This window comes from Dipodomys ordii, unplaced genomic scaffold (assembly GCF_000151885.1).
Source record: "Dipodomys ordii isolate 6190 unplaced genomic scaffold, Dord_2.0 Scaffold30, whole genome shotgun sequence".
Taxonomy (NCBI): Eukaryota; Metazoa; Chordata; class Mammalia; order Rodentia; family Heteromyidae; genus Dipodomys; species Dipodomys ordii.
Genome location: NW_012267246.1, coordinates 2,358,182 through 2,371,165, shown reverse-complemented (window position 1 = coordinate 2,371,165; position 12,984 = coordinate 2,358,182). Strand labels below are relative to the sequence as shown.

The 12,984-nt window shown below is 41.8% G+C and overlaps 1 protein-coding gene across 1 annotated transcript in view; it reads right to left on the bottom strand.

Moving 5' to 3' along the window:
- Positions 1-2,767: 2,767 nt before the first annotated feature.
- Tiparp (TCDD-inducible poly(ADP-ribose) polymerase) overlaps positions 2,768-12,984 on the bottom strand; it is a 31,099-nt gene continuing 20,882 nt past the window's right edge. The window contains exons 4-5 of the mRNA XM_013016249.1: positions 5,226-5,504; positions 2,768-4,773 (exon numbers count right to left, since the gene is read on the bottom strand). Of these exons, the coding sequence (XP_012871703.1) occupies positions 4,326-4,773; positions 5,226-5,504 (727 nt within the window). The 3' untranslated portion in view covers positions 2,768-4,325. The remainder of the gene's footprint in view (positions 4,774-5,225; positions 5,505-12,984) is intronic.

Genomic DNA, 12,984 nt, shown 5'->3' with positions numbered 1-12,984 from the left:
TCCTCATGAACGAATTAATTTCACAGGAATACCAGTTTGATCCTTCTTCCCTGTACGTGTTCCACCTTTCCACCATACAATGACAAAGCACACGGCCAGATGTAATTTGCTGACCTTGAACTTCCCTCCCACTAGGATCCTGAGCCAAATGTCCTTCATTCAGAATTACTGGGTCCTAGGCAGTACACTAGAGCTACAGGCATCCCCCCCCCATGTTTCATCACACACATAAAGCCCCTCCTGCCATATAAGGCAATGCATGGTCAGGCGTCTGGGGTTAGAATGTGGACAGCTTTGCGGCCTTATTAGTTTACCATACTGTTATTCTTGCTGTTGCCATTACCACTGTCAGCATGGGATCAAAGCTGATTGTATTACCTGAACCAGACACTGTAACAATGGCTTTGGGTTCTGTATCCCCATGGGGCCTGGGTGCTGTCCCTTAGCTCTTCAGCTCAAGGTGAGTGCTCTACCACTTGAGCCACAGTGTTACTTCCGGTTTTCTGGTGGTTTGTTGAAGAGTCTCATGGACTTTCCTGCCCCGGCTGGCTTTGAACCTGGATCCTCAGATCTCAGCCTCCTCAGTAGTTGGGATTACAGGCATCAGCCACTGGCTGCCTGGCTGCACTGCTGCTTATTGATGAGAACAATGATTTACAAAATCTGCATACCCATTCACCTAGTCTGTCTAAAAACTTGTATGTTTTGAAAAAAATTAGTTATAAATTTATAATCATGTATAGAATTGTGCATTTGGAAGGATGCAAAGTGGCATCACACGATTTAAGCTTACAAATATTGGGTACAATTAGCCTAAGTCATTGAGAACTATGGTATTTAGATGCGGATGCCATCCCTCCATGAAAGCTAACTGCACATAGCCTAAGCCCTTGAACAAGACACTATGAAATGAATGCACAGCCTTCAAGTGTGATTTTTCTTTTGTCAGGAAAGTCTAGGTTCATGACCCAAATCTATCACTGCTGCTCCAAAATCCATTGAGTCATAAATTGCTGGCTATAAAATCACTTGTCACAGTGGCTTGTGGTCAAGGGCCCCATTGTGCACAACTCTGGCCCGATGAACTGTACTTAGTTCCTGTGAAACCAACACCGCTCTAACACTGTACCCACCAAATGACAATTTGGCATCTGACTTGCCACACATTAGAAATAGTCTAGCCCAGTGGTTCCCAGCCTAACCAAACTCCTGAGATTATCACTGGAGGCTGTTAATCCAAGTTAAAGAAACGGAATGTACCACTGCTTTTACCCTCTTTAGCTCACTCTCCGTAGCTACTTGTAGACTTTCAGCCATCGCTGAAAGGTTTCATCAACATCATCAGTTGGTCTTGTGTTGCTTAATTTGCTCCTAAAATATTCTTTAAGACACTTGACGCCTATGCAGAACTGTCAGATGGTAACTTCTGAACTTTAATCTCACATTAAGTTTGTGTTAGAAATGTCTCATGAACACTTGCTAAATTCTTGAAGCAAATGGAGTGGTGAACAAGCATTGTAAGTATGTCAGGACTTCAGACCATCATAACAGAACTTAACTACGCCTAAGTATCTCATAATACAAGTGCAGATGGCCAAAAGCTACTAGGAATCCACATACCTCATTAACTTGCCTGCAGGACCAATATTTAAAACAATAAACTGGATGTTTTGAAAACTTAACACCATCCTAAGGAAAATATACCCAGCATTTAGTTTGTAAAGAAATGCTATCATTTGTTTGTATAGCACTGTATACTGTATACTTTTAAATTTGTATTTTAAAGATCCCAAGTTAGAACATTTCTATCACTGCCTTTTTCATTATTTATTGCCAGTACTGGGGCTTGAACTAAGGGGCCTTATGGTTTTGTTTTGTGCTTGCTCAAGGCTAGTGGTAGGGAGATAAGAGCCCCCTGGATGTTCCTGCCCAAGCCTGCTTTGAACCACGATCTCAGCAGCTTATATAATGAAAGAAATCATCAACCATCAACAGTTGCTCAACTTTTTCTAAAAGCACATTTAAAAAACAAGGATCTAACCCTGTGAAAGGCAGTGACTTGTTTGCGAGTGTGGTGTGCTTGTCATGGAAGAGTTCGAGCTGTTAAAGTGTCCTACAATGATGTCAAACACCACAGAGAACGAGCCTTTGCACCTGGGTCCCAATAAAGAGAAACTGGAAATGAGCTACAAATTCCTTCTGCAAGTATTATTTCATAACCTCAGGGTTATTGTAAACCTAATCATTTATTTAAACACATAGGTTACAAAAGACAGATGAGCTTTAGGTTTATAAGGGATCCAGTATCTATAAACTTTGTGCACATAAAAACAGCTTCCTGAATATGGATTTAAGTGACATTGGAACAGTTTGTTTGCAGACTCCTTTCAAGAAATCCTACCCATAACTGAAACGAATGAGCAGCGGCTTTCTGAAATGGTGTAACTTAAGCGATATGCTGGTAACAAGAAAGCTACCCAATGCCTTTAGGGTATTCTAAATCCATGTAACTTTTACAAAACATTCCTCTTCTCCAGTTACTTACAGTCACAAGTTAACATATTTTATATGGAATCTAGAGCAGAAAGTTAAGTAGTGTTTTCTGGAAGGTGCTCATCTACTCATCCATCTGTCCACCCCCTCATCCAATTGCACAGCCAACCAACCAACCAACGACACACCCACCCAACTCAACTACCCCGTATCTGCCAACCATCAACTGTGCACTAAATTCAGTTCAATGTAAATAAAACAAAACCAAAAGTTCTAAAGAACTGCCGTAACTTTTATTTTTGCTTAGTTTTATTAAAAAAATAAATATGTCATAAAGCTTTCGTTTCTTTTAGGGAGAATAAAAGGAACAATTTTCATAAAATCAAATAAACAATGGTAAGGTATTTTAACTTGAAAAGGACTGAAAATCACTGGTTTAAGAGTTGGGAGTTGAATGAAAAACAATGACCACAGTTGCCCCCTTTCACGCCGAAAGCAGCGAACAGGATGAACTAGGGCAGAATAAATATCGGTGTGGAAGCCCTGGTAAGTGCCTTAAACAGACTAGTCACTGTCTTCTTGCTTCAAACAACACAGAAGTTCCCCAAAAGTTCTGGGTAAATGAAACAACACAGGAACGGGTGGTATCTGCAGGAATTCTGTGCTGTGCTTTTGTGAACTTTTCACACTCTGTAAACCCAGTGTTGGCTCTGCTTGGGGTAAAGTATAGAACGAAGCGTGCCTAGCTACTACCTCTCAACAGCGGCAGCAGCGCATTTGCCTGACCAGGTTCCGGCTGGGCTGATGGCACAACTTCCAAGTTTGTGTTTCTATTAAGAAAGTAGTGTAAAGAGCGGGATCAGCCAGGGAACTCAGCGGCCTCTGGCAAAGCAGGCCGAGGTGGGGTTACCACCTTAACAGTCACTGCAATTCAACAAATACTTCTGAGACTCTACTTTGTACAAAATACAGTACTAAACCTTTTTAATTTGGCTGTAAATGTCTTCCTTTCTCCAAAACTATCAGCACGTGGGCTAGGTCTGGAACCCCAAAAGAAAATAATACTTCTAAATTCTCAAGTCTGGCTTTAAGTGCAGTAGCTGCCCAACTTCTTCAGATTATGGTGGAAGATAATGAGCTTTCCAAAGCTGCAGTTTAACACAAGAATCCCGTTTCATGTAACTTGTTAGTGAAAACTTTGCTGGCAACATAAAAAATTTTCAGTTTTTTTTTTTTAGCACTTCCTCTAAACGGAATTCTGAATTCTCAGGAAAACCCTGCAGATCACTAATAATCTCTGACTGGTGATGTACTTCAGACCTGCTGACAGAAATAAAAATTCCTTTCCACCAACTAGAATGTCATGAACTTACAGTACGCCAACGTAAGGATGCTTTGGCTAGGAAATAAGCCAGGGCCGTGTCAGTTCCCGCCAGTTCCCTTCAGTGTAAGTAAACACAACACTCACAGCCTCTACTCCGCATGGCAAACTTCTACAGACCCCAGCAGCATTTCACTACTTGGCTAGGCTGTTCAGTTTTTTTCCTAAATGCTTCTAATATCGCTGCTGCCCATATGTACAGTGTGAAAGAAAGTGTGCAATCTTGAGTTCTTTTCCACACCCAGTACACTAACAATTAGTAATTATAAAGAGTAAGTGGTCACTTTAAAACTTTTCTTAAAAAACACTTTCTAACACGTAGAGAATGGGTCTGACAAGTGCCCTGTTGTGTCCAGTGGTTTCCCACCAGCCCTTCTGCCACCCACACCTGCCACCAGCGCTGGGTGGGACCGAGGTCACATCACACAACTTGGTGCCAAGACTGTTTTCTTCAAATGGAGACAGTGTTACCGACTTCTTCATATTGGATAACAAAATAAGGGTAACTCTGATCATCATTAAAAATGACAAAAATCTGAGGCTCAAAAAAATTATCCACACAGGAGTCGTACAGGTCACTAGTGACACTGCCAGGATTGACCGGAGGGGGTCTCCTCATGCCATGGCTGCCCATGGTGTATCTGCCAGTCAGCACTTTAGCCAAAAACATGAAATGGACTCCTTTGGAGGACTTCTTAGAGAAGTTATGGGAGTAGCTTGCCTTCTTTGCAAAGTAACTGCCTTGTCCAAACATTGTTGCGTGCTTTCCGCACACCCGGGGGTCAAAGTTGTGCTTGCAGATGCCGTCTACCACATCCTGGGATGTTCCGTGAAACAAATGTCTCTCGTTTATTATTCTGTCTCGGCCCAACATTTTCCTGTTCATATATTCCTTTTTCCTAATGCAAAGAATGGGTGGGGAAGTCAGAAGAAGGAAATAAAGATCAATTGAATAGCAAGGTGTAGTCACAATGTTTCTTTCTGTGTTCAAGGGTGAGGAAATAGAGAAGTACTAGCAAAGGCACACTGCCCATAATGCCAAAGATCATACTACATGTTTCCATCTTCCATTCCAGGAAAGCCTCCTCCTTCCTTCTCCATCCCCCCCTTCCTTGCTTCCTCTTCCACTTCAAGTCTAGTTCTCCTATTTCACTGTCCTCATCTACCGCTCAAGGTTCTTCACTGCTGGTTATGAAGTGCAGCATGAGGTTAAGAGCATTTCTAGTGCGGAACTACTTAGGTGTGAATCCTGGCTTCACTTCTTGCAAGTGCCCACACGTGTCTGTAATGGTATGCATTTGACATTAGCACTAGTGAAAGCTCTCCTGAACTCTGCCCGCACCTCACTCACCTTTTATATTTCTCCCAGAGAAACTGGTTTTGGACCCTCAATATTTGCAAAATTCTGTATTTAAATTCAGGTACAGTTTTATGGAAAAGATTGTAGATGATTCGGTAACTTTTGTCTTCTGCAGAAACAGGCACTTGAATGAAGTCCTGAGAGGGATGCATGTAAACCCAAGTCTCTGGGTAAAAGTTTGCTGAGGTGACCCCATCTGGACAGGTGATCTGTGATGATGCAGTTGCTTCTAGAGGCGAGGGGGCCTGACCGGGAACCCCACCAAGTGTCCTAGAATAGAGAAGTAACATTGTTCATGCAACAAAGTACACCTCACCCCATACAGTGCTCTACAGCAGCCGCCAGTGACACAATTTGTGCAGCTTAAATGCTTGTGGAAAAATTGTAAAGAAAATCTTAGAAAACAAATGCCGCAGTTGGGCTGGGAAGGTGGCTCAGTGGTAGAACGCTTGCCTTGCATGCCTGAGGCCCTGGGTTCGATTCCTCAGCACCACATAAGCAGAAAAAAATAAAGCCAGAAGTGGCGCTGTGGCTCAAGTGGTAGAGTGCTAGCCTTGAGCTGAAGAGCTCAGGGACAGCGCCCAGGCCCAGAGTTCAGGCCCCAACCGACCAAAAAAAAAAAAAAAAAAAAAAAAAAAACCAGAAACAAATGCCGCAGTCATGAACAACCCAGTAGTAGCTTCTTCCTGGCTGCTCCCTCTGATAGCTCTGGAATGTACTGCTGTAAGGCAGTACATATAGGCAAACAAGCTAATGCCAAGTTAATAAATATTTTTCACTTTTGACTTCTCCTAGAGTCCTCTTTTGCCAATATACTTTAAGAAGCTTGGATTCATGGGAGGAATGATAATTTATATACTTTCTCCAATCTTAGCTTAAAAATCACACCACTCCAATAAAGGCTGTGTGGGACGGAAATAAAGCAAGACAAGAGTGTGGAAAGGGAGCTTAGGGGAAAACTAAAAAAGCTTGCTTCCATTTCTATATAAGAAACAAAAATCATGAAGCAGGCATTGAAAGCTGAAAAACCTTTAATTCCTTCGCCTTCTAAGATTATAACACAAATCAGCAATACTATTCAACTTTATAGCTTTGTGAGTGATTAAGATGGAGTAGGGTGGGGTGCACATCTCACACCTGTAATCTTAGCGATCAGGAGGCTCAGTTCTGAGACTTGAGGCTCAAAGATAGCACAAGAGGTAAAGTCCATGAGATTCTCATCTCCAGTTAACCAGCAAAAAGACAAAAGTGGAGCTATGGCTCAAGTGGTAGAGCATCAGCTTTGTGTGTAAAAGCTAAAAAACAGTGCCCAGACTCCGAGTTCAAGCCCTGACCAAAAAAGAAAAAGAAGAAGAAGAAAAAAAAGGAGATGGAGCAGGAGATGGGGAGTGGCTGAATGGTAAAGCTCTTCTTGCCTGTACCTACCTGGCCCCGAGTTCAGTCCATCTTCCCCATACCCCCAAAAAGGGCAGCTTTAGATCACAGTGACTATCATTCACTGAACCTTGAAATTCAGATTACCTGAAAGTCTGAATTTAGGTAAGCAGCAGCATGTCACTTGTTCCTGCCTGATTAAATCCTATTTTTGAGGCATTCTCACAACAGAAAAAGACAAGAAAGAGTAAGGAAATCCTGATGCTAAGACCTAATTGCAGGGTCCGGGGACTGTAACACCCATCAACAGAAGGTCACAGGAAGCACTGTGCCTGCCAAAATGGATTAGGAAACTGCAGTTTTCAAAGGAACTTTGTGACACAGAGGTTACAACTATGTGAACATGCCTCTCATCTCCAGAGAGCACTCTACCTTCGTCAGTAACTCAGCACCAACACACACCAGGATTAGTGTCACTGTCACAGCAGCTTTCACAGGTGGAGTAGCTTTGGGTTTTAGTTGGGGAGGGGGGAGAACACGGGAGACGGGGGACACACTGATGATAATACTGGAGTTGGAACTCAAGGCTTGGGCTTGCAAGTGCTCTACCACTTGGGCTACAGCTTCAGCCCTCTTTGCTTTAGTTCAGATATGATTCCAAGTTTTTTGTTTTTGTTTTTGCCCAGGCTGGCTTTGGACAGCAATCCCTCCTACTTCCCATGTAGCTGAGATACATGTATGAGCTAACTGTGCTCAGCCTTGAATTGCCTACTTAATAAATAAACTGAGGCTTAGAAAGGTTACTGCCAGGCTGGGAGTGCGGCTCAGTGGTAGAGAGCTTGCCTAGCATGCATGAAGCCCTGGGTTCCATTCCTCACAACCACATACAAAGAAAAAGCTGGATGTGGTGCTGTGGCTCAAGTGTTAGGAATGCTAGCCTTGAGTGCTCAGGGACAGTGCCCAGGCTCTGAGTTCAAGCCCCAGGACTGGCAAAAAGAAAAAGGTTAATTGTTCTAATGCAGCTTGTCAAGGGCAGAAGCAGTTATTTTGAATCTGGGTCAATGGAGCTATTTTTCTTTTTTTTATAATAAGTTTTTTTTTGTGAAAATACCATACAGAGGGGTTACAATTACATGAGCAAGGTAATGAATACTTTTATCAAGCATTGTTGCCTCCTTTGTTTTTCCCCTACCATCCCTGCCCTCCCATCTCCACAACTACACTCCTCCCTACCCTCCAGCTATATTCTAAACTCATGTTGTTCTTGTTTTTTATGTACTACATAATTTATACTTAGAAAAATAAAAGGCTACAAAGTCACCCCAAGAGTGCTCAGATCCCTCTGGTGTGTCTACTACACCTTTACCGTCTTTTTACCTTTTCTTTGGTCATGGGGCTTGAACTCTGGCCTGGGTGCTGTCCCTTAGCTCTTTAGCTCAAGGCTGGTACTCTACCACTTGAGCCACAGTGCCACTTCTGGTTTTCTGGTGGTTTACTAGAGATAAAGAGTTTCACGGCTTTTCCTGCCTGGGCTGGCTTTAATCACGGATCCTCAGATTTCAACCTCCTGAGTAGCTAGAATTACAAGCATGAGCCACTGGCACCCAGCAACTTTTTAGCTTTTCAATAGGCATCTGTTAAAAGTAAAAAGACTGCCAGATGCCAGTGGCTCATGCCTGTAATCCTAGGTACTCAGGAGGCTGAGATCTGAGATCGCAGTTCAAAGCCAGCCCAGGCAGGAAAAAGTCCATGAGACTCTTATCTTCAATAAACCACCAGAAAACCAGAAGTGGCACTGTGGCTCAAGTGGTAGGGCACTAGCCTTGAACTGAAGAGGTGAGGGACAGTGCCCAGGCCCAGAGTTCAAGCCCCATGACTGACCAAAAAAAAAAAAAAAAAAAGAAAGAAAGAAAGAAAAAAAAAAAAGCTAAAAGCTAGCCAAGTACAGTGATACATCTCTGTAACCCTAGCACTCAGGGAGGCTGAGGCAGGAGGATTTGCAAGCAAGACTGTGCTACACTAAAAATAAAAAAGCTATGGAGGCACAACTGCCCAATCCAATCCCCGCTACCTTAACTCAAGTGGTTGTGCCTCAATGTAATTCGCCTCAGAAGTCCTTTTTGAGAATGTGCGCTCTAGTGACTAGAATAGCTAGCATTACAGGGTATATCAACATGCCCGGATAAAACTTAGTTTAGTCCCATCTGGAACAGGCATATGAGTTCAAGGACAAATTTAGAGTGTTGCTGTTTCTCCAATCTTCTGGTATCTACTCATACATACTTGAAAGTGAGCATGGATAAATAAACCTTTACATTCTGAGATGTTAGACACATGGCTAGCATCCTTGCTGGACTAAAACCCACATGCACAAATATGCCCAAAGGACTTCTACATTCAAGTTTCAATGGGCTTAAAAATATGTACACGTGTACACACACACACACACACACACACACACACACACACTTGCTCATCTATACCCCTCAGCAAAAGTTACAAGTATGTCTTTATTTTCTAAGAAGGCTGAATCATTCCTACTATTCCGGTGACAAGATATGAGTTTCAGGGTGCTGAACCAGCCTTTTCTACTGGAGCAGATCAAAGCTTACAGGCAGGCAAGGACCTCCTTCAGTCCATTCTATCCTGCTGGGGGAGGAATGGAAGCAGCGTGTGATGCAGTCTCATGACCAGGAAGTGAGTGCATGAGATCAGCGCCCTTTCAGCTCAGAAGAAATGGACGCCAAACCCCTTCACCTGACTTGTTTCTACCATGACCTCAGGTCAAGCTGACAGTTGTGGTTTTTTCCATACCTTTTTTTTTTTTTTTACATTTTTATTGTAAAGGTGATGTTCAGAGGGGTTACAGTTACATAGGTCAGGCAATGAGTACATTCCTTTTTGAACAGTCATGCCTATTTTTTTTTAATCCTTTGCATTTGTTACATTTGTTACATTAATCCTTGTTACTCACTTAAGATGTTGAAGGCATGGCTCAGGTAGTAGAGAGCCAGCCAATGAGTGAAAACAAGTATCAGACACTGAGTTCAAGTCCTAGTTTAGGACCAAAAAAGAAAAAAGTAACACTTAAACGTAAAAGACAAAAGAAAATTCTCTGGTTAAGAGCATGGATTCTGAACTGGTGTTTGAAAGCAGGCTTTCCCTCCACTATGTCAGCATGAATACCTTACAGACTGGAGGGCAGGCGGATGGCTGTACTTACTGATCCACTCAGAGGCACTTGCCCTTCCTCTGATCTTTTCTGGTTGAAGCTGCTGCATAATCATTCTGACTTGCTGATCTTTTATTTTAATTGGATTATCACTGTTCCAGATGGGACTAAACTAAGTTTTATCCAGGCATGGTGATGTACCCTGTAATGCCAGCTATTCAGAAAGTAGAGGCAGAAGGATTTGAGATCCAAACCAACCTGGGCAAAAGTAGCAGGAGATTCTATCTTACAAAAACCGAAGGGTCAGAAGTGAAACTCGAACCTGGAGCTCAATGCTTAATACAAAAAAAACCACACACACACACAGAAGAAAGAAATCTGAAAGGGAAGAGGAAATCATTTTCTTTTGTCCGCTTGTAAGAGAATATTAAAATATAGGACTGTATTTATTATTATTTATTATTTCAAAAGTTTACATTTTTTAAAAATACTAAATTTCCACTTTACCTAGTGAAGAAAACAATTACATGCTGGTGAGGGGATGTGGTAATGGAGGACAGTGGTCCTTACACCATCAGGGGGAATGTAAATTAAGGCAGCCATTATGGAAATCACCATTTTTTTTAGTGGGAGGTTTGAAATACGTTACTGGGACTTGAATTCAGGACTGTTTGTATGCAAGCCAAGAGTGGCATGTGACAGAAAACTAGCCTTGAGTGAAAAAGCTAAGGAACAGCACACCTAGGCCTTGAGTTTAGGTCCTAGATTCAGTGCATGTATACTCACACACATACTCATGGACACACATACACGCATGGACACACATACACGCATGGACACACATACACGCATACACGCATACACACACACACACACACACACACACACACACACACACACACACACACACACACACACACACACAGCAGAAGCCAGTGGCCTACATTAATCCGTGTTACCCAAGAGGTTGCAATCTGCAGGATTAAGGCATTTGTTGCCAAACCGAGCAGTAAAAGTTGATTGGATTCTACCTCCAAAATAACTGCCAAAAAAAGGAGGAGCAGAGGTACAGCTCAAGCAGTGTAGTGTCAGTGTAGCAAGCACAAGGTCTAATATCAAACCCTAATAATACTGCACTAAAAAGTCTCTTTTTCCTTCATAGGGAATAGGAAAACTCTCTCTACCCCTTTTCATTTCTCCCCACTTTATTCTGTTAGAATAAAACAAATCCTTACTTCAAAAAAGCAAACAAACTCAAAATAGAACTATCATATGATCCTGCTTTACCACTCTGGGGCAAATATCCAAAGGAATGTTAAATCAGAACACAATAGAGATACTACACATCATGTTTATTACAGTATTATTCATAACAGCCAAGTTGTAGAATTGGCTGGCCATCAACTGAGGAATGGATAAATGTGGCACATATTCACCATGGAATATTACTCAGCCATAAAGAATGAATTATGTTCTGAAAGTAGATGGAACTGAAATTATCAAATGAAATAAGACAGATGAAGAAAGACAAATGTTACATTTCTTTTATCATATGCAGAATTTAGATCTTAAAAACAAACATGAAAATAAAAGGGGATTGAGGAGAGAAGCTACAAGGAGGGCAGGGAAAGAGGGTAGAGAGAACATGACTGAAATAGAAGAGGATACATTAAGAAAATAACAGAAGGGGCAATATTATCAAGTACATATGCCTATATGGAAATATCACATGGAACCCCATCACTTTGTATAATTAATATGTGCTAATTTTCTAGAATTGTTTTAGAATCAGAGCAAGCTATTTTCCCCAACAACACAGCACTTGACAGAACGTTCTTGTGGGAACACAGAAGCGACACCCTGCCTGCCTGGCTCAGTAGGCCATGCCAAGCTGCGGGTCTCACTAATGAGCTCAGCCTCACCAGGAGGACAGCGTGTTCCTGGCTCCCAGAGACAGACACGGACTCCAGCTGTGCTAGTGAAATCCCAGGAATGGCATTTTTATTAATTTCAATTAAAGAGCAAAACCTTACAAGGATAAGATTCTCACATTTGTACTTGAAGAAAGCACACGCTTAACCCAGGCCAATGTGTATTTCTAAACTTCTTTGGAATATGATCATTTCAGGGATTAGTTGTTTTTAATACTCTCCTTGCAATCTCAGAATCAGATTAAGAGAATCATTTGGTGAGAACAGTTTGATTTTGAAATAGAAATATAAAAATGATATCTTTGCTGCAAGGATGGGTAGAAGAGACCAACCATTGTTATAATAGATGATCGAACTGATAAAATTAAGTAAAATTAAGTAAACCTCGTCTCACTGCAAAATCAAGCTCTACAGAATCTGCCTAGAGACCCTGACATTCCAAGATGGCCCTGTTGATGATACTCTGCCCCAGCTTTCAGGGTCTATGAAGAGGTTCTTTGAAGAGGGAAAGAGAGAGAAGAACTTGGGGAAATGGAAGAGTGCTCAACCTGCAATAGAAGACCTATTTCAGCCTTACTTTTTTATTAAAAATGTTTTTAAAAATCATTTTATTGTAAAGATGCTGTCCAGAGGGTTACAATTACATGAATAAGGCAATGAGTACACTTCTTTTTTTTTTTTTTTTGGGTCCGGTCGTGGGGCCTGAACTCTAGGCCTGGGCGCTGTCCCTCAACTCTTCAGCTCAAGGCTAGCGCTCTACCACTTGAGCCACAGCGCCACTTGCGGCTTTTTTCTTTTTGCTTATGTGGTGCTGAGGAATCGAAGCCAGGGCCTCAGGCATGCAAGGCAAGCGCTCTACCACTGAGCCACCTTCCCAGCCCTTATTAAAAATTTTTATTCTTAGGAAATAGATGATTTTACTTACTACCACAAAAAGATATAGCTAACCTAATAAATAAGAATGTAAATTATTTGAAAAAGTGTTTTTCCTACTTTGATTCTAGTTCTAATAAGGAAAGAAAGCAGACTACTGCTTTGCAGGCAGCAATGTCCTGGCAGTATTATCCGTGAAAGAGAACAGGAACACTCCATTTTCCATAAAGGAAGCAAAGGCAAACTTTGTGCCTCATCTCATTACTTTCAATTGTGGAAAAACACTAGGTCTGTTCTACTTTTCAGTTCAAAAATCAACAGGATGATCACTTTTTTGTATTGGCTTAACTGTAGCAAACGATTAACTGAAGAGTTAAACCCAAAGATATTCATATTCTGG